Source organism: Rhamphochromis longiceps, linkage group LG20 (genome assembly GCF_057381845.1).
Source record: "Rhamphochromis longiceps isolate RC_006_pf linkage group LG20, R_longiceps_female_GT1.1, whole genome shotgun sequence".
Classification (NCBI taxonomy): Eukaryota; Metazoa; Chordata; class Actinopteri; order Cichliformes; family Cichlidae; genus Rhamphochromis; species Rhamphochromis longiceps.
The window spans coordinates 29735524-29758129 of NC_140576.1; the positions used below are offsets into that span (position 1 = coordinate 29735524).

The following is a 22606-nucleotide window of genomic DNA, read 5'->3' on the forward strand; positions in this document are numbered from 1 at the left end:
CTCTACCAACAACCAAATGTCATGTTACCATATCATTTTTGATTGGTCAACATGGGGCATTTTTCCACCAACACGAAAGGGCTGTTTTTTTGGTTTGTTTTTTTAATTTTTTGGTCATAAGCAGAGAGTGCTTGCTAGCGCTGTCCTTAGACAGTAAACGTGATGAAACTATTGAGGAAAAACACACGTATATTGTTTATCATGACTCTGGTTTTACGTAGCCTATCAACACAACTTAAAAACTGGTATATATCACCTTGTTGCTTTGTCATCTTGAAATGGTCGTGTGATTGGCTTACCACGACTACTTTATTGTTCCTCAGTCAAACAGCAGCACCCATGCGATTGTTTTGCCCCCTTAGCTCCAGGTGTTGTGTCAAAAAGTGATCGTCGGCCAGAAAGTGATTACCGCCCGCGGGAGCGCGCGCAGCTACTTAAAGCTGTAGTGCCCAGATTACTTACATAGACAGCTACTTCCGTGCAACTGATATAAGATGCGGTAAGCTGAAGACAGCTTCGATGTCTGCTTGTTAAAAAAATAGTAACGCGACCGCACCGCATTTTCTTGTTAGTAATGGTAACGGCATTGTAACGATAGAAATAGTAATAGTTAGATTACTCGTTACTGAAAAAAGGAACGGCGTTACAAGGGGCGTTACAAGTAACGGCGTTATTTCCATCACTGCCTCTGAGGTTATATAAGCTGGGGATGAACTGTGAGTGAGGTGGTTTTTTCCCTCTGTGGCTCTACACGTTTTTCCGCTAGGTTTTGGACAGACAGCCTCCTTGCGAGTAGTGAGTAGGCGGGCTTGTGGGCCCCAGAAGTGTCTCCCCTTGGTGAGGAGTTAAGGAAGAAGTGTGGGAAGTGCCTCCCTTATTTGTTAAAGCCGGTGTTGCCGGCTCTTTAAGTTAAGGTTATTTGTAATAAAGCCATATTGTTTGTAATAAAACGATATTATTATAGAACACCTCTGTCTGTTTTCCTTTTCATTCTATTTCTAGACCCATTTGTTACTGGTCCCCACACTCACACCCCTAGACCCCTTCGTGGGGACGTAACAGGCATTGTAACGATAGAAATAGTAATTAGTTAGATTACTCGTTACTGAAAAAAGTAATGCCGTTACTTGTAACGCCATTATTCCCATCACTGCCTAAAATCAGAAGCGATGTAAGCACTGAATGAAAAGAAGCTGCTAGAATCTGAAGATGAAAGTCTTTAACACATCAACCACAGCCTGGTTCTTCACTATAAGACTGCACTTCAAAAAGCAGTATAATGCAACAGGGAAGCCATTTACTAGAAGAAAACTAAGAGTATTCAAAAATTCAAGAGGAACTTACCATCAATTCCCAAAACATCGTGCTTTTGGTTCTCAGAGCACGGCTCAAATTTGCGGATGATGTCCAGGCAGTGGTCTTTACTCACCTTGGCCATCTATAAAATGTAAAAAATTCATGTCACAAATACCTCTTTGATCCAATTGGTGATCTGGCTGCACGTTTTTATTTTCATCTTGGCTTCAGGAATCAGCTGTTTGGCACCTGTCCTCATTGGTCAATCAGATTTCGACCTGACATTTTTACAATGTCTTGACACTGTTAGCTTGTTAAAGGTGTCTTTAAACAAAAGTCCAAAAATAAGACAAAGTTGAACTGAAAAATTGGAAATTGGAAACAACAAGTAAAGAAAAATCTTACATTAAACAGGACATCAAGCATTTTTGTGTGTATATATGTTCATAGAGGGACTAATAATTCTGTTTTCCTCTGTATGTTGTCCTGTAATCACAGCTCAGAAACACTAGCTGTGGTATTGCTGTGTTCAGCTTTTTTATGTCATTTCATATAAAAATAAAAATGTCAACAGAAAAAGAGTTAGAACAAATGCAGAATGTACTTACTTTCATTTCAGTTTATTCCACTCCAATCAAATGTTATCTATATAGCCCCAAATCAGGTCACAGCTGGCTCAAGTTGATGTGTAATAAAATAAAAAAATAAAAAATAACTCTCTCAGACTATCAGGCAGCTGCACTGAAAGATAACTGACTCCATGTTGTTAGATCAGGGGTCTCAAACTCCAGTCCTCGAGGGCTGCTGTCCTGAAACCTTTCCATGTGTCCCTGTTGCACACACCTGAATACAATTAGTAGCTCATTAGCAAGAGTATAGAACTGGAACTATAGAACTTGGTTCAACCCCTAACATTCATTCCCTCATGAGCTGCTGTAACATGAATCAAATGGCTGAATTGCCTCCTCAGCATGCAGTCAAGTTCTAGAGTCTTGCTAATGACATACTAATTGTAGGTGTGTTGCAACAGGGACACATGGAAAAGTTTCAGGACAGCGGCTCTCGAGGACTGAAGTACAAGACTCCTGTTGTACATGGTGTAACAGTGGTAAGCAATGTTGCCTCACAGCAAGGAAGTCTTGAATTCGACTCCACCATCTGGCCGGGACCTTTACGTTTGGAGTCTGCATCGACGGAAATTCTATGCACAACAACCCATAACGTCAAAGCTAAGAAAAACAGCTCCATCAGGTTTGAGGTGTGGGCCTTTTCCAAATCGTGTTCGATTAACTGAAATTACTACAGCTGGACTCCAATCACGTTCTAGAAACATCCGACTGATGATCAGTGGAAACAGGATGAACCTGAGCTCAGTCTTGACTGTTATGGCAAAGGCTGTGAATACTTATGTACACACTTTACTGTTGCTTTTTATTTTAATACATCTTCAATAATTTCAAGCAAACTTTTCTCACTTTGTCATTAATGTGTATTGTGTGTAGACGTTTGAGGTGATAATTTGTAGCTAGACTCACAGAGATGTGCCCACCTGCTGTAGTGCAGGATATGGGATTTAAAGCACAATCAGCAACATCTTAGTTTGGCTCTGATCAGCAGTAAACTGACTGGTGCAACTCTATTTTCTAAGTCTGCAGATCAGTAGCATTGTGGGTTTTCACAGTAAAGAACACCACGAGAAATAATTTAAAACAAAACAAAACAAATTTAAAAAAAGAGCCGCTTCAATAAGCAAAGTAACTTTGAGTCCCATTAGAACCAGTTTGTACCTTTTGCTCAGTCTCCAGGAAGCGGGCCAGGTCATCAGTGTTGAGATGGTCCTTGTGGTTGCTGTAGCTAAGCATGAGGAGGTACAGATCCCTGCGGGTCGACATCATCTTGTAGAAGGAACAAAACTCCTCAAAGCCCAGAGTTCCCTGGGTGTCATCTGTGTCTGCCTCCTACACATCAGGTACGAGACAAATTTCCAGTGTTAGAAAACTGTCTTAATACTGTAATACTGCAATACTTAATACTCTTTATAGTGCTTCAAGCAGGACTACAGAGTTTCCTTGTTTGCCTACTAGATAATAATAAAAGATCAGAATTGATTATTGTGATATTTACAGCTGATTTTGTCTTTTGTCTGCAGAGCAGCTTCATGCACACTGGGCTCACAACATTAGAGACTTATACACATGCTTCTATGGCAGGGGTGGGCAACTCCAGGCCTCGAGGACCAGTGTCCTGCAGGTTTTAGATGTGTCCTTGAGCCAACACAGCTGATTTAAATGGCTAAATGACCTCTTCAACGTGTCTTGAAGTTCTCCAGAGGCCTGGTAATGAACTAATACTTTGATTCAGGTGTGTAGACCAAGGGTGAGATCTAAAACCTGCAGGACACCGGGCCTCAAGGCCTGGGTTGTTGCTGCCACATTTTTCAAATCAGTTTGTACCAAATATCTTAAGTGATGTAAATTCAAGACTTTTATCCAAATAATATGTTCAGACTCAATGTACCGAGCCTCCGTTAGAGTCCCATCCAAGTTGTGCTGGCAGTGGGAGCTAAACATCTTATGGACTGGGGCCTCTGCCAAGCCAGCTCTGCATCTTTAATCTCCAAATGATCCAACTCACCACCGATGATACAATTATTAAAACCTGTAATAATGATAATAATATTACTATTATTATTATTATTATTATTATTTTAAAAATAACACCTTCCCTGACCCAAAGGCGCTATAGATCAGCGGTCCCCAACCCCCGGGCCTCGGACCGGTACCGGTTCGTGAGTCGTTTGGTACCGGGCCGCGAGAGTTGAGGCTCAGGTGTGAAATGTATGGTTTTCAGGGTTTTTATCGGTTTTCAGCGTTATTTTGTTGTCGTTTACTCGGTTTTCCTTGGTCTTTTCACGTGTTTTATGAATAAATTTTCTTTTTGTCGGTACCGGTACTAGTTTTATTTTGTTGTATTTATCCGCGACACCTTAAAGGCCGGTCCATGAAAATATTGTCGGGCTTAAACCGGTCCGTGGCGAAAAAAAGGTTGGGGACCGCTGCTGTAGATGATATAAAACAAAACTGAATTATGTTGAAATTGAATTTTTTTAGGATACAGTGGTGTGAAAAAGTCTTTGCATGTTTCCTGATTTCCTATTTTTTTATATGTTTGTCACACTTGAATGTTTCAGATCATGACACACATTTAAATATTAAAAAGAAATATTACGACTGTGGTTTGCTGGAGTCCCACAGCTTTATAACCTCAATTAGTTTCTCACTTGTTCCTGAATATTCCACTTGATCAGGCAAGCCCTATTTGGGTAACTGACAGCAAGTGTGACAGTAACCAGGCCTGGGTGTGGCTTTCCAAAGATGTGACACAACACAGTTCATTTATGTTATAACTAAGGGCAATCACTTTTCCCACACAGGGCCACGTAGGGTTTTATTCTAATTCACCTTTCCTTCAGTCTGTTGTACTGCTGTAACAAGTTAATTTATGGGATTATATAAAATCTGTCTAATAAATGAATTTAGGTCCAGCATTTAAAGTAAGTCTGTCACGTGTGATGCAGTAAATTAAATAATATTTGTGTTGTTCTTTGTAAACAGTGAAAACAGCACGTAAGGGAAATGCAGCTTAAAGGCATCATCATCATTCTAGCCTTACTGACTCCCATTTCTTATTTATGAACCAATATACTCGACAGCTAATATCCACTAATTCACCAATCAGTCCAGCCGCTTCTTGTTCCTACAAAGCTTGCACCCCACATGCACATGTGCAAGACTCCACTGTGATTAATCAGTGAGCAAATCCCCTGCTGAAGAGCCGTGCTTCTTTACATTTTATTTAGTACAATAACACCTCCAGCTGTTACATCCAACCTGTGTCAATAACGATGTAGCTCTGCTTTGTCACTACAAATGTATACAGGTCTCCATTTCCTGGAACAAATACACAACAAGGCTAGATCAGATGGTACCATGCGAGGGACGCCTGTTGCAGCAGCTTTTTGTATGGTTGTCAATGAATCTTGTATTTTTCAGGCTTGCTGACTGTGGCTCAGCTACATAAACCATGTGTGTTCAATTTTATTTATATAACGTCAAATCACAACTGCTCACTGCCCGTTATATTGTAAGGTTAAGACCCTACAGCAATACAGAGAAAACCCTCTGGCAATCACTTGGTGACAGCAGGAACGAGAAGATTCCCCCTTTAAACAGCGAGAAACGTCCAGCAGAACCAGGCTCGGGGAGGAGCAGCTATCTGCCACAACTGGTTGGGGTGAAAAGAAGAAGACAGGACAAAAGACACATCAGGGCTTTATGAGAATGATGTTTTTGGATTTTTCCGGTGCCATTAATCCTTTGGGGTCCAGGATGAATTTGGCAGTTTTTCACTAATTTAACTTCACATTTATTTTTCGGTTTTAAAAACAGTTTACCTTCTTTGGCATCATTTTTTTCAGCACAACCTCATATCTGGCTGTACAGTTAGTTTTCATGTTATTGATCCATGAAACCGGATAAAACAAACCAATTAGTTAAACTGTGGGAATGTTTTTAAAGACAAAGGCCTGGATGACCTCTAATTTTCTGCTTTGAAATTCAGATAAAACCCAGCCCGAAAAATCGTAGGTAATGCTATCCAGAAAAAACAAAAACAACTTACTCTGGATGGCATTACCTTGGCCTCCAGTAACACTGTGAGGAACCTTGGAGTCATTTTGACCAGGACATGTCCTTCACATATTAAACAAATATGTAAGACTGCTTTCTTCCATTTGTGCAACATCTCTAAAATTAGAAATATCCTGTCTCAGAGTGATGCTGAAAAACTAGTTCATGCATTTATTACCAGCACAGAGAATGTGCTGGTATTGTCTTACCAGGTCCGTGAGATCTTCGACTCCCACCTCCAGCAAAACATCAACAGCATTCTGAAATGGCTGGGGACATTAAGTCCAAATGGACCACATTCTGCACCTCTATTGTTGAGGCTGCTACAAGGAGCCCAAAAAGGTGAAGGGAGAAGGGAGCCATCAAACTGAAGGAGGAGTCCTACTGGGCTTGGTTACCTAGTGGGACTTTGGACACAGCAGATCAGCAGACCAAGCTGAATGCTTGAAGAGAAGAACGTTTTAGGAGTGACAATGGTGAGAGAGCAAGTGATAACGAGTTTTGAGATGTGAGGCCGGCAGGTTTCAGCCCTGCGATGTGTTCCTCTGTCTTGTGGTGGACAGAAACTATTTTTAGAGTGGCACAAATAAATTGCGTCGCATCTTAATTGTTCTGTAATTTTAGCGGTAGGAATATTTTTAAATGGTTGTCCAAAAAAAAAAAAAAAGAAAAAAAAAAAAAAAAAAAAAGACTTGAGGTATTGGCTTACTTTATGCAGAAGTTTTTTAATTTACAAATTACAGTTGCATTTCAAGTTATGAAGATGATTCAATAAACATCTTTGTGGTTTTTACAGTAAAAGAAAAATCTAACCATTTCCTACTCAGGTTTTTTGTTTTTTATGTGGTTTAGATCAGTTCTCTACAGTATGTATATGTAACTATAAATTTAGACATGTGAGGATGTGGTGAAAAGAATGATATCAAATAAGGCAAGCTAAATAGTTTTTAAAGGTAAAATCAAAAGTAGTGAAAAAATTGCCCCACTGGGTAAATAAACGCTGTCTTTAAGGACAAGAGCTTATTCATTTGTAACCCGGGCATCCATGGTGTTCGTATGGAAAAAGTTAATTGGATGCACACCCACCTGCCCTGTTCCACAGTGGTTCACTGCAACTTTTTCCCTCTAACAAGTTTTACTGAAAATTCACTTGCTAGTTTCCCCAAGTAGAGAAAAGTAATGTTGTCTGATACAATACTACTAATACATCCATGGAAATGTTTAGTTATTTATGGTTAGATTTGATGATGAAGTCTGTGGTGCACTGGTCTACCCTCATTTACATGACTGCACTGCTTTATCTGTTCTCTCTGTGTGCCTTTTACTGTTCATTCTTGGTGTGGTAAAGTATATTCACTAACGTGTGTAATGTGATCATATGTAGTATCGCTACACACTGAGAAAGAGGTAAGGACACTATTATTTATCTTCATTGTAAGTAGATTAAACCAAAGAATGAGTTTAGAGATCATTAACACACAAATCCTCATCAGTGTCAGAACACACCTGCAATACGCCAGAGGCCATCTGTGTCCCAGCAGCACCATATGGCTGACTGTCAATAGATCGTTTGACTTAGTGACAGGAATCCGGCTAAAAGGGCCAAATCAACCTTCAGCACACTAATCCTTTAGCCAACATCTATATTAGTCACAGTCTGTTCCCTGCTCACTCACACACTGCTGTCTCATGTGACCTAGTAACACCTTTCTTGACCTGGATTGACAGTGGATCATATTTTACACATTTTACAAGCTGCATTAGCCTTTGCACTAGCAAGCTTAGTAAGTCATGGATCACATCCACTTGTAGATGCTGTTGCATTGCTGTAAGTAAATTAACCAACAGCCTCTGGAGTGAGGTTTCTTTAAAGGAATACTACAACCGTTCACTTTATACATGGGAATTAATTTGTACCAAATAATATCAAATGTGGACATTTTAATTTAAAAGCATAATCTCCCCCCTAGCTCTCAGCCTCATATCCAATGCATTGAATAATTTACCTAATCCTATAAAGCTGGCCAGTGCAGGGAGATCGAGGTTGGATATGGATACAAGTGGAATATTTTTGCATCAGAAGACGCGAAAGCAGGCATGAGTGCAGCAGAAGATGATGGTGGTGCTTGTTAGCAATTTCAAGCTGTTAGCTGCACCTTGACCCTGCCCTCGGGGTGGCTGTAGCTCAGGAGGTAGAGCAGGTCAACTGCTAATCGCAAGGTTGGTGGTTCGACCCCTGGCCTCTCCAGTCTGCATGCCAAATATCCAAATATATGCAGGTTGTTCCCCAATGCATTAGACATGTGAATGCCAGAAAGCATAGGTGGGGAATAAACAGTCCATTTAGAATTTTTTACTTGAATTTTCCCCACAGGCAGAACTATGAGTCTCTGTATTTTAAATTGTGACAAAACACAGGCCAAAGCTCAGATGGGTTTTACAGACCGTCACTCACAGGACAGATCTGGTGTAGTAGTAGCTCCACTACACCAGTGCTGGGCTTGATAGGTTCAGGGTAATTGTAAACAGGTGACCATTTAAAACAATGAAATGTAGAGTTTCCAAACTTTCTTAGCAGTGTTAACAACATCTTTGACCAAAAAACACTATCTGTCTGATGACTGTGCAAATGCAAAGAAAGAACACATTGCAGTATCAGATGGTTTATAACAGTCATAGTCACCGCAATTAGTGTCCATAGATGTCAATATGATGTCACTCCCTGCCATACATACCTGCTCATTATTACTTAATACTCAGCAGTAATGGAGCACAGATATCTTGGGCCACATAGGAAGCCATATTATTTGTCAGTTACTTGCATTAAAATGCTCCAACAGGAACCAGCAGCACAAAGAGATTTGGAGAAGTGCCTCAAAAGAGTTATATATGATCCACAGGCGTAAACCAAGATGTAGAACCCCAAACTAAGATGCAGTGGAAGCTCAGATGTCCCAGTTTTACACTGGAAATTGAATGTATCTTACATTTGTGGATCGGTGAGAAGATGGCAGCATTAAATTTGTCTCAAAACAGATGGTGGACACTGTGCGTATCAGGTGATTCGTCCACACATATTTAAGGTTTTGTAAGTGACCGAGAGAGAGCTGCATGTAGTTTTACACATTTGTACAGTTTTCAGAAGGTAAAATGATCAGATTTATGAGCTGAACTAATAAATCGTACGTACACGATCAGTATTTATTGTTTGGCTGTACACATTTTTAAAATTGCTTTTGCAATTTTGCGTAAAGATTTGTGTAAAGATTTCTTTCCATGAGTCCAGTTCAGTGACTGAGGGAGGTGAGGCCCAGCCACAGGGTTAGCACATGACGACTGTAGCTCTGACTGTGAGAAAGATTGATTTCAGCAGCTGCTGACAGAAGACACGTTTTCCATTCACAGTGCTACGATAAATCAAAGTGCTATTGGTCTTTAAACACCTCACTAAACCATGTGCCCACACATGCCTTTGTGTCCCGTACGGTCCTCCTGAGTCTGGAGGTCACTCAGGTTAATTTGCTCTGTACCTTGAACATCTGTTTGACCTTCTGTCGGGGCAGGTTGACATTGAGTTTGTGCAGGAGCTGGAGAACTTCGCTGATGCTTAAGCTGCCATCGCCATTCTTATCAGCCTCTGTGAAGGTCTGCTTTAGCCATGTGGTGACACTCTGGTTAAGGAAAGTCACCACAACAGTTCAGCACATTTATCGTTTATAACCAGAGCAGTGTAACGTCAGTGCAATGGGTCAGTTCAGCCTGTCAATGCTTTAAATTGCCCTCTATTAATGTTTTGAAATTCTATAGTATGTAACATATGCAGTTACACGATACAGGTGAAGAGGCTGAAAGTAAACAGTACAATGAAAAGGATATTGGTCACGGGTGCGCTGCCTCTTAGCAAGGCTGTCCTCATCACTGATCCCAGCCACCAGGTACTTGAGGCCTGTGATCCAAGTGCGTGCCTCCTCACCAGTCGTGGACACCAGGTCCAGGGACTCCATGTGTTCTCCATAGTAGAGGCTGAAGCAACAGTTTGGGTCAAAGCTGCCCTCTGCATAGCGCTGGAAGATCTCAGACTGCTTACCCTCACACACCTCCCGGATGGAGTCGATGGAAACTGTTGGAGGACACAACAAGTCGGTGAGTTAGCGGTATAAGGTAACTTTAACACAGTATGGGAGTAAACAGACCATGAGGTATAATAATAATATTCATAATAATAATAATAATTTGATGTACTCTTTCAGTCATTTGTTCTTGTGTATCGTTTTTCTAACTTTATTTTGAGCCTTACTCTTGCTGGGTTGTGTATGCTGCCATCTGGTTGTTAGTGTTCTTTGCATACCTCGCAGGGGGAGTTACTATAATAAATTCAAGTTCTTCTTATTGCTATAATTTTATAAATTATGCACAAGCGTAAACTGTGTTCAGAGTGTTGAGCATTAGGAGAACGTCTGGAATCACTGTCTGTTGCTGATGATGGCGATGATAACGTCAGTTGTCCTCCTCCTCCAAGGACCGGACAAGTCACAACTTTTCCATTTATACGCTTGTACAGCAGGCTGTATTTCACCTACAGTTCAGCATTTTAACAGCTCAGGATTGGTTTAAACTCCAAAACAAATAAAGTTCAGTTAAGTGCCTGCGCTCTCTGATAGAACAGGCACTTAATTACTGATAACATTCAAGTTTTAAACAAATGATGCTTAGTTCTGACCACATCACAGACAGAATCTCTGTCCTCAGGTCGTCACACTGCTGCTTCGTAAAACAACAACAATCTGTAGTAGATGCTCTGATGCAGAAATAGGAGCATCAGAGCATCACATGACTTCAGTTTCCTGATGGAAGGAACCACTTATTTTCTCTTCTCCTGTAATTTTGTCTGCTGCATTTCTTTGTTTTCTTAATTCTGGTTTGTTCTGAGGTTAACTGCTAACTTAATTGTAAGCATATTCTCATGTTTTTGCCACTCAGACACTGAATTTGTGTGGCTTGTTCACTTTTTGCAAGAGAAGCGTCTTTGCTGGGAACATCCATTGGGGCTAATGACATCTTCTTTGTCCACTATTGTGCAACTTTAGTGACACAGTATAAAGTAAGTATAGGAAATGTAAGCAGAAATGTAGCCTTAGTAGTGTTTACCTTGGAAATGTGAAGTACAACACGACTGCTTAAATGTTTAGTTTATAAATAACAGCAAGTTAACCTCGTATGTTGTTAGGAGCCTGCACAGTATCCTCACATAAATAAAACTTTTCTACGTGGGGTGGGGCTTTTTTTTACCACTTACTTCAACCCATCTCTTCTGCCATGCAGCCACATCAGTAACTTCTATGAAGCATTTGCACTTCCTGTAATATGGAGTGCAGCAATCCTCAGCTGAGTGTTGAGTGGCTGCACTTGTAATTGTTTATGCCACTAGTGTTGAAACAAGTCTGGTGTTTTTACTCTCAGCAGGAACAGCTTCCTGGCATATTTTAAGCAGTATTGTGCTTTGGTGGAGGCCCGATCTCTTGTAGCTCTGGTCATCACAGGCTGACAGGTGGCTCTTGCTCTGAGCCATGTTTGGGCTAATGACACGCTGACACCATGTAATCGACTGATTTTTCAGTAAAAATGAATACAAGGACGGTATGATACAGCATGACACATCCCCATAATCAGTTACAGAAGATGCTTAAAGTTAGTGGTACTTTACATGTTGCTGCTACTCCTGTTAGCCTAACAGTCTGCTGATTGGCTTCAGCATGTGACACTGAACCAGTGGGTGTGTCTGTGGGCAAGTCACTGCTGTAGACCACAGCAAGGCTCGCAAAATTTCAAAATCTCTGGTAGCCCGTCGGGCAGGCATTCTTCAGTTTTTGGTAGCCCACAATACATTTAAGGAGCCCGAATAAAAAAGAAAGCAATTTTTTAATGTTTTGTTTCCATTACAATATTATACATTAAAGTATAATATTGCAATGGAAACAAAAATTCATCAAAAAAATTGTTCAAATAAAAATCACAACAACTGTATACAAATTACAATCATCAACTCAAATACTTGGTTCAAATTGAACAGAAATTTCTATGAACTTGTAAGAACTGTGTAAAAAAAAAATTTGCTTTTTGAAGTTTGCAAAGACTGCTAAATTTTGCCAATGGTAGTTCACTTTTTGCAATATAGCACACTGTTCTAAACAGCTTTTTCAGGAGTTCTTGTTGTGCTTGGTTTATTTTTAGTATGTTTTTTGCAATTGCTGTTTGTTCCTGGAAAGATACTGCAGACTGGGCAATAATGCATTTCTTGCATTTCTCATGGGTTCTGATGCGGTCTTTCTTAAAACTACTAGTCCCAGTAACAAAGGCGCTTGTCGACTCAGAAATCAAATGAAACTCACAACACACCTGGCAGAACATCATGTTATTTAGCTTGTCATATTCCAGCCACAGAAATTCTTTTGTCCATGAAACCAAAAAAGCTGCACTTTCTTTTTGCCTCATAGTCTGATTTGTCATAACTTTTCCGTTTTGTGGTAAGCTTTTCTTTGGCTGTCACTTCTTCACCCTGACCTGTCTTATTTGGCTGAGCAGAACTAAAATACCAGCGTAAATCCTGCTGCTTTTACACACGCACACACATAACGGTCAGCGATTCTTTGCGCACTCAACCTCTCACATGTTTAAGCTTGCTGCGAGAGATTTCACTTGTCGCGTTTGAACAGTAAGCTAATGAGTGATAAGACGAAGTCAGAGGAAATGGTGCGCAATTAGTCGTCACTCACCAATCAGTGCTGCTGCTCTCTACAAACCATTCACGCGATTGCAAAATGAAAGTGAAAGCAAAAAAACAAGCGCAAATTCAAACGCGATTTCAATATGTCACATATTGACAGTGGCTCATCGATGCCAATGACATAATTACTCAGCTACATTGGCGAAAGAATGCAAAAGCATAGACATATTTTCCTTCCTATGATAGCCTGACGGGCAGGGCTGAGTTAGATTTTGGTAGCCCACTGGAAAAAATCGCTAGCCCCGGGACGTCGGGCTAGCGATTTTGCGAGCCCTGCACAGAGCAGAGCTCTGCACCCGAGCTGAATCAATGAAAAACTGCCTAATTTAATTTGAAAACGTTTTTGTTTTGTTTTTTTTGTTTTTTTTAGAAAGGATGTTCTCCCACCACCACAACCCCCTCCAAAAAAAAACCTAATAAATAAATAAAGCTCTAATTGTTTTTAACTTTCAAGGGAGCATGTGTGTTATTTTGTGTGTAGGACACTGCGGGCAGATTAAAGCTGATGAATAATTAAGTTGACTTAAGAAGCTCATTAAATCCAGGGATGGAGCAGGCAGAGCAACAGGGAACCGAGTCCCTAAGCTGCTATGAGACCTCATTTCTACTGAGAGCTACTGCTGAAAATCCCCTTTGATTCTTTTCTAAAACACTCAAATCTTTTTTGTCGTTGTTGTTTTCTTTTGGATTGGAAGTGTTTCAGGCCATTGGGGAAATTTATTGGAGCAAGAGTTAAACCTATAAGACCTTTAAAGCCTGAAACAGTGAAAGGTAAACAGGGGAACAATGTGCACTTAACCATGAATCTGTCAAAGATCTTTGGAGATGATCTGCTGTTTCTAGCTGAGCAGTTAAACTGAAGCAGATCTGAGATGCTGAGCATGTATAAAAGGTAACCTCATATATTACTATTGTGACTCGTACCTTTCTGACCCCAACTGGTCATGGAGGAAGCAAAACAATTACCAAAAGGTCTCAGAAGCACATGATAATACTATTGTGCCAAAAATTAAAAGAAACATATGGAACAATAGTCCATAACTGGCTTCTTATTAACAGGCAAAGCTTTTTTAATGGGCCGATCCATTATGCTGTTCGACCAGCTTTGCAAAGCTTGCCCATCCTCCTCCTTAGTCTTCAGTCTCAAAGGCTGTCATTCTCCACTTTTCATGTAACTTATATAGAAGCTTTACTGAGGGGACTGTGCACTTCTCAAGCATAAGTAGTCAATGCTTTACAAGCTGCTGACTCAATCTGAGGCCATTTGAATGCTTTATACTCTTCAAACACTTTATCCTTGCACTGGATTCTGCAATGACAAGCTACTCTGTTTTAGCTTTCAGCTGTTTAGCATGTAATATCTTCCTCCTTGTTTACTTCAGACTTAGCTAAGAAATAATATTATGAATCTTATTCACTTTTTTATACTTAATACTCATTGATTGTGCTGTTGACATCCACTTTTCTGTATTTTCTATAAACTCTGGTATTGCTGCTAATTTGGGCCTCCTCCAGTTACATTGATCTGCTTATCCTTAGGTCTCTTTTGTTATCCACCTGAAATCAGTTCTTATTTCTTCTTTCAACTTAGTTTGTGTCTATTGTGCTAGCAGTATTGTTGCTACTACTAAGCCGGTCTGTGTTCAGCTTTCAGAATGACATGCAGGAATAAATCTTCTCATATATTCTTTTAACATATTTGCTTAAAGTTACATTTGGTCAAAGTGCTGGTATTGTATAAAAGACTGTACGCTGCCACTCAGACTATAAATATATGATCTTTCAGAATAGAATTCTTTGTCCGTATTGCCCGGCCTTATGTTGTATCCTTCACTGAAGATGTAGCTCACACTCAGGACGATCGAGCTGAGATATCTTTGCAAGGACAACATGTAGAAATAGCTCTGAAATTTCAATAAAGCCTCACCTCTCACTAAAAATATGGTTCCGGTAGCTTCAGGCACAACATTAAGGCCACCTGCCAATATTATGTTGGTCCATAGTTTGCTGTCACTACACCCCTAAAGGTGTGCTCAAACATACCTTTGTGGGCCCTCCACAGATTGTTCAGGACATCCTACAGATGCTCAGCTGGACTGAGATGATGGAATTTGATTTGAAGGCCAAGTCAGCACCTTGAACTTCTCGTTGTTCTCCTCAAACCATTCTGAGAACGTGGACGGCACAACCCAAGGTTCCCCAGCAGAACATTGCCCAAAGCATCACGATGTACGCCCTCTTTACTGTAATACTTCCTGGTCCCATGTGTTCCCAGGTAATACACACATGACGTTAAGTCAAGTCCTGATAATCACATGCCCATTGCAGGCGTTTCCTGTCTGCAGCTATGCAACCCCACGTGCAAACCACGATGGACTGTGTATTCTGACAGCTTTCTATCAGAACCAGCAGTGAGCCTTGGCCACCCATGACTCTGTCAACTATGGTTGCTCTATTGGACCATTTTTGATACTGACAATGGCAGAATGTGAATACCCCACAACAGCTTCAGAGATGTTCACACCCTGTCATCTAGCCATCACTATTTAGCTTGTGCCAAACTCATCCAAATCCTTATGCCTCCCCATTTTTCCTGCTTCTAACATGAACTTTGATAATTTATTCAGTTTCTTGCTGGTGCCGTGATGAAAAGATGATCAGTGTTATTCACCTTACCTGTCAGTGATCATAATGTTACGCTTGATCAGTGTATATTTAAAGTCCCAGAGTAGCGACACACAGCTTTCTTACTGTGCCTTTAAGAAGACAACACTCACTCTTGGCCTTTTCATTCTTGCGTGACGGCCTCCAGCGGATGCAGGACTTGTGTTCGTCCAAATAGAAGAACCGCACGAGTCCCTTGGAGCTGCCGCGGAGCTTCAACATCTGGGTCCCCATCTGCATGGAGCTCATGCATTTCTCCACTGCAGGCAAGAAAACACAAAACAAAACAGACAGACGAAAACACGGAATATTGTCAAAAGGGAAACTGCTGGAATGTGCACTGAAATTCACAGGAAAGCATGAAACAGAAATGTACATACAGTGCATGTTTTCATTCAAGAAGTATGTATGTGCACATGAATATATATATGTGTAGTTCATCAAAATCCATCAGAATTGTAAAGCAAAGCAATTGCTCCCTCCAAAGCAAGTGAATGGTGTGGTAATCACAGTAGAGCCACACTAGATGGTGTGGGAACCACATGTCCCTGTGCCGTGGTTACACCCCGCCTGACCACATCAGTTTCATTTTTCTGTAGCATCCACTGTTTTCACAGCAGCATGCAGGAAACTAGGCCACATCCGCATTCACACATCCACACCATGTTAGGACACCTAACATGCCTGTTGCATTAGTAATGCTGCATTGAAGGTAATGTGAGGCAGGCAAACTGTTTTTATTAAGAAAGTGGGAATCTGTCCTTAAAAGTGTTCGTGCTATAAATTCTCACCAAAAATATGCAGATAGTGTTTGTACAGCAGAAACGGAGCTGTGGACATACAGACGACCCGCTGTGATCATGGAAACTAATGCACTGGATAATCTTGTGTGGCAGAGAAGAAGTGAGCGGCCTCTTGGCTTTAAGCGAACACAAGTTTTATTTTTTTGAAGAATCAATAGTGAAGCCACAACAATGTCCACAGACCAATGCTTCATCACAGCATGCCTATTGAGCTGCACCACTCACACATTTTTCACACCATACACCAGAAACAGCATTGATTTCTGTTTTTCTGATGAAAGATTTTTGTTACAATTTAGATACAAATTTTGAATGTCTGTTTTACAGTAACAGTCAAGTCATTCTAATGCTCTGTGTTGTCAATAAGTCTAAGTGTCAAGTGTAAAACATTTTCAATTGTTCAAAAAAAACAAAAAAAAAAAAACCCAAAAAACCCCCACCTGACTCGAGCCATATCAAGCTAGCAAATTGCTCCCGTAACATAATCAAGCTGTGAGATTTTTACTGTACTCCACATGGCAGAGCTACATAAAACCCTTACAGTAGTACTTACAGTAACACTAGCACAGTTGTGTGCTATGTGTGCTGTGTGTAAGCCCGCTGGTATGCTGCAGCAGTATGCTGCAGTATGCTGTGATGTGTTTTTTCTTTCCCCCTATGACATATTGCAACATATTGAGCAGACGTCACAGATTTGGGATGAATGCATGAATTAAAGAAATGTTACAGCAAATCAAAGCATGTGCATATAGTGTTTCAGGACAACGTTAACTACTCAAAGAAAGTGTACACATTTTGCATGTTGTTGAAATTTTAAAATAATGTTTTATGGCTCTGAGTTGGCCTGAATGTGTGCACTGTGCTTTCATGAGCTTGAGGCATCACAGCAGGATAAAATCATATAAGGTAGGTCATATTTTAGTCCATTCTTATAATGCCCATCTTAGACTTCTGTAGAGAACCTTTGGAGAGCTTAGGACATAACATGCATTACATGTTAATTGTCGTGTGGCCGTGTCATGAAGTTTCATATGCAATGGCAGCTGGTAGAGAAATATAAAATCCAGGTGCTGAACCTGCCAATCACAGCAGTTGTGGGCTGCATCGACCAAGCATAAATTGGGTATAAGTGACTAAAGGCAGCCAAACTCCAGTACAAATTTCTTAGTGCCTAGTAGCTGTAACAGAGCTGGGGATCTTCACTCTTCTAGCCAAACAGAGGGCAGTTATCCATGAAATGATCTGTTGTCACAGCATCCAGACTCTCACGGCAGACTGTCACACTGCTGAAAACAATGCCTTGAAACCCATCGAAAGCCTCATCTTCAACCCTTTGTCAAGTCTGAAATAAATCCACTCTAGCAGTCATCGCTGCATACATCGAGAGTTCTACAGTCAGCTCTTCACTGATTTTAGAGGGAAACTGTCAGGATGTCTATAAGGTGAAGAGCAAGCAGACTGTCCATTTTGTGAGCATGTTTCATTTCAACACATCTAATCAAACTGTTTTCAAAGAGACCCATTTCAAGATGGAACACACTCAGCTTTATGGTTGGCTTAAACACAATTAAATCACATATGAGGGCGCAGCAAAGGAAAGCATGCTCTGCTCACCCTCCCCTGCAGGTCAGCTAAAAGAACAATATGTTTGCTGACATCCTGTAGCTGGCCAATGTTGGAAAATCCCTTGGGAAGTTTAGTATTTGAAATTTCTTCCTGGTGTAGTTAGCTAAAGAGTGCTCACAGACAAGTAGCATAGCTTGGAAAGTTACAGGTTTCCAAATTAAATGTTACTTTTCAACACTGTAGCCTGTGGCTACAGCCTGCTAGTAAAATCATGAATCAACCAGTTTGAATCATGCATTTAAATAATGTACAAATGTAGCATGACACCAATAAATCCTCAAATCATGTAAGAAAATAATAACAGAGACCTCACAGGACAGAGATGAAGGAATACATCTGTCTGTTGGTAACACAGCCTGTGGGAGGCTGACTGAGCCCGGGTAACACAAGCTGCTGTAATCAACACAGCATCAGTCTGTTGGCTTAGTTTGAACAGTTCACAATTGGAGTCTAAGCTCCAGTAAGTCCACAGATCAGATGACAGGGAAACTGTGCCTACATGAAGGTACACAGCTGTTCTTGTTGGTTGTTTTTATGCATTAAAACTCAAAATACCACAAAGAGCTCAGTGCTTTCACACCAGTAGAAATCGAGGTTTTCTTCGTGCAGTTGAAAAACTCAACCCCACTCGTCTATCATTCTGTATGCAGATGGACAATGGTCCATTAGAATTTGAGAAAATGATCCTGCCACTGATCCTGGCACGTTATCAATCCCATTATCAGCTGATCAAAAACACCATCATTATTAAAAATGCCCTTTATGCTCCGCTCTGTTGTTTTCTCACTCCAACCAGGTGGTGTTACTGATCTGCCCTCAACTACAGCTCAACATGTAACTGCTCTAACAGTAACGACATGTTTACAGAGCTGCCTGATCCTGCTCAGAACCACGACAATCGCATCCTAAACATGAACAACAGCTTTTAGACACAAAACTAGAGCATGAGTCACACAGAAAAGCTGTACAGTCGACACCACTGGGTGTCTGGGCTTGTTGCCATGGTTACAACCTCACACTTAAAGTGCTGGAATTTCAAATGGATAAAAAAAAAAAAAAAAGAAAAAAAAAAGAAACAGGCTCAGACTCTGAATGTATGATTAATGACACTACAGAAGTCCTAAGAAGAGAACTTTTCTTTATCCAGCTATAATGGTGAAAAGAAAAAGAGCATCACTGAGATGCAGCACAATAATCGTTTTACCTGATTACCTTAAAAAAAAAACAAAAAAAAAAAAAACAGCAATCTCAGCTGAAGATTATTAAAACGTTAAATGCACAAATGTTACCATTATGAAGAATAAATAGAAAAAGCAAACACAGCAGCTTTTTTTCCTTCCTTCCTTGGTCCACATTTTATATTGTTTTACGTTATGGTGACACCCGGTGAGATCGTGTAGATCAGCCATTATTTTTGGTTTAATTTTATTATCTTTATTAAGTTTTTATCTTTATGTAATGTTCACATATATTGTTAATTAAACATACAATTGTTAAAAACTGCATCTTTTTGCAGGCATTTTACTTTAATTAAATTTTAGCTTATGAGAAGCAAAAACAAATGGCTGTCCAGTCGGGAGTTTGACCAACATGGACTTAATCTGGAGAGGGGACCTGCTTGTCCCTGCTGTCCTGCAGCCTGAACAGTGGGATACAGAAGAAACTCGGGTGGCATTCCAATATGTGCATCAGTAAAACCACACAACAGCCATGGAGGTGCTGTTAATCTCTGTCTCTCTTCCACAGCGTGTTTGCTGTCCTGCCATCCTTGCCTCATCCCCAACCAGTCGCAGCAGATGGCCCCGCCCCTCCCTGAGCCTGGTTCTGCCGGAGGTTTCTTCCTGTTAAAAGGGAGTTTTTCCTTCCAATTGTCACCAAGTGGTTGCTCATAGGGGGTCATATGCTTGTTGGGGGTTTTGTCTTTATCTTATAATATAAAGCAGCTTGAGGCCACTGTTGTTGCAGTTTGCTGCTATATAAATAAAACTGAACTGAACAGGCATTAGTGGTCCTTGTGAGTTAAATCAGTAACCAGACAACAGGTGGCAATGGAAGTAAAGTTGAGGCCTGGATCTCAGTGACGTGGCAGGATGACCTGAATGTGGCCACTGACCTGCTGCAACAGTCACAATGTGGGCCGAGGAGATGGACTTGGCTATTCTCCTCAGTCAGGTCACTGGGTTAAGCCCAGAGCGAACCATCTGTAGATGGGCCAACTGAGGCAACAGACATAATGAAGACTGACAAAGTCACTGTGTCAGTGAATTAGAGACTACAGTAAACCTATAATTAGCAAAGGGATCTCGTTTGAACAGCACCTACATGTTAAATATTGGGAACCAGTTTTCTTATAAAGAATGTTGCTGCAGCATCATCTGTTGTTAGAGTTGGGGTTATTTCCACTCTACAGTTTAAACTTCCTGTTGGTACAAAGTTTAAGATGCATTTTATAGCAGTTAATAAACAGCACATTACTGGTCACTGGTTATGAGAATATGAAGGACGACTGTAGGAGAGAGTGGTTAATTTAGCTTTTGAATTGCCAAACCCACTAACCAAATCCTACAGTTCTGTGATTGGTCTTGTTTGCTTCCACAACATATTCTGTAGATGAAGCTCTTCTTCAGCCTAGTCATTGGTCCACACCAAAGTTTGACTCTGAACTTTCCCACAATAAAAGAATCAGCCTGGGTTCATTAAAACAGACCCAACCCACTCAGCTGTGGAAACACTACCTCTGTGCAACATACATGTGATTAAGCTTACCCATGTAGCCCAGTCTCCACTTGGAAAAGGCCACAATGCTGCTGCCTATCCAGAAGAATTCCTCCACCACATGTGTCAGAAAGACCTGCTGCTGGCTGTTATTGGGAACAACATCTTTGTTTTTGTCCTCTTCTGTGATAAAAGCACCTTTAGCCAAAAGTCCAGGCTTGTCCCCAGTCGCTGCAGCAGCGGTGGTACACACGAGGGCTGAAGACAGCGGGCTGACGCTGAAGATGCTGTTCATCTCGGATTTGCTCACTTATAACAGAGATTGGTTTTGATGCTGCCTCGAAGTTGCAGAAATGTTCCCAAAGACAGTTAATCTGAATCAATGTGGATAATCTTTGGGTCAATTAAGTTTGCAAAAAAAAGAAGTCACAACTTCTTTAAAGTGAACGTTCTTTACGGGTAAACCATCCAACTCCACTAACCACAAGAACAAAAGGATTATTATCAGTAATATCAGGGGCTGCTTTCATGTTTAGCTTCAAAACAGATGCAAAGAAAAAAAGCACACGTAAAAAAAAAAAAATAATCACTCTCTGAACACTTAAAACAGTTTATCAATAATCTTCAAATGTTATTGCATCAGCAAACCTGCTCATCTCAAAACCATCTCAATATTGTTCCATTTCAGAGCAAAAAGATGCAGCTTTGGTGCCGTGTCGTTGTTTCCTTAGTCCCCAGGATACACTCAGCCAAAACGGCTGGCTTCTCATGAAAGACAGAGAGAATGCAGCAATGGACAGCAGAACAGACATGAAAGCACAACTCACAAAGGTAACTGTGCAACATGTGTTGGGCAGGCAGAAATCCTAAATCCCTAGCAAGCTGTAATCCCAGTCCAGGAGATTTGCTAAATGTGTGAACTGAAATGCAACAACCAACAGGAAGAGAGTGAGAAAAGTCAGCAAGGCTTAACAAGGTCATAATAAAAATGTTCCAAAACCAATTAAAAAGTCTGTTTAATATGAGTCGTGTCAACGGACATTTCTTCTGAAAGAGAGGTGTCAGGTACCCCCACCCATCTGCAGATATCGCATAGTCCCAGCTAAATCAAAGCACCTAGCTGCCGTCTTACTGGGGCTCAGATATCGGTACATATGAGGAGTTTACCATTATCTTGCACCAGATTAATAAATTCATCATAAAACAGGTCAAATTCCAGGCTCGTGACTGTGTGATGCAGCAGTGTGAGCATACTGAGTCAAAATAATGTCAGAGGCTTGGATTGAAATCCCTGAGCTTGACAAACAGATACCAGATACTGAAGACAGAACAGCTTAATGTAGAAAAATGACAAAACCATATGAAACTACAACCAAGATTACATAGAAATAAAAATTCCAAATATTATCAATGTTCAGATTGCATAAAAACTAAACGTATGATGCAGTTTGACTTTTCCTCTTTTTCTGGTACCACAGGTAATGTAGGCAGCACATGTACCACAGCTGCAACTCTTATGGAGGTGATGGTGGCAGCACACGCCTTATACCACATGAAAAAATAAGGATGCCCACAAGCACAGGAAATGCTACACATGGTGATGCCATAACAGCTCTGCTCTCTAAAAGGCACCAGGTATCAGGTAACATGCAGATATCACGTGTTCCCATTCACCATTCAAGAGAACTGGACCCAGTTGATTTACATGCGAAATGACTGTACAAATGTGTTTGTGTATTTTAGGAATTTAAAGGCAGAATGAGCTGAGGCCACAGCAGATGGCCCCGCCTCCCTGAGCCTGATTCTGCCAGAGGTTTCTTCCTGTTAAAAGGGAGTTTTTCCTTCCCACTGTCGCCAAAGTGCTTGCTCATAGGGGGTCATATGATTGTTGGGTTTTCTCTGTATGTATTATTGTAGGGTCTACCTTACAATATAAAGCGCCTTGAGGCGACTGTTGTTGTGATTTGGTGCTGTGTAAATAAAATTGAGTTGAATTGAATTGAAAATTTCCAGCATGAAATCCTATGTTC

The 22606-nt window shown here is 40.7% G+C and overlaps 1 protein-coding gene across 1 annotated transcript in view; it reads right to left on the reverse strand.

The window, feature by feature from the left end:
* The window catches only part of plch2a (phospholipase C, eta 2a), a 71478-nt gene that overhangs the window by 47524 nt on the left and 1348 nt on the right, over positions 1–22606 (reverse strand). Inside the window, 5 exon segments of the mRNA XM_085394206.1 lie at positions 1345–1438; positions 3084–3254; positions 9515–9644; positions 9861–10104; positions 15546–15692. Coding sequence (XP_085250332.1) covers positions 1345–1438; positions 3084–3254; positions 9515–9644; positions 9861–10104; positions 15546–15692 — 786 coding nt within the window.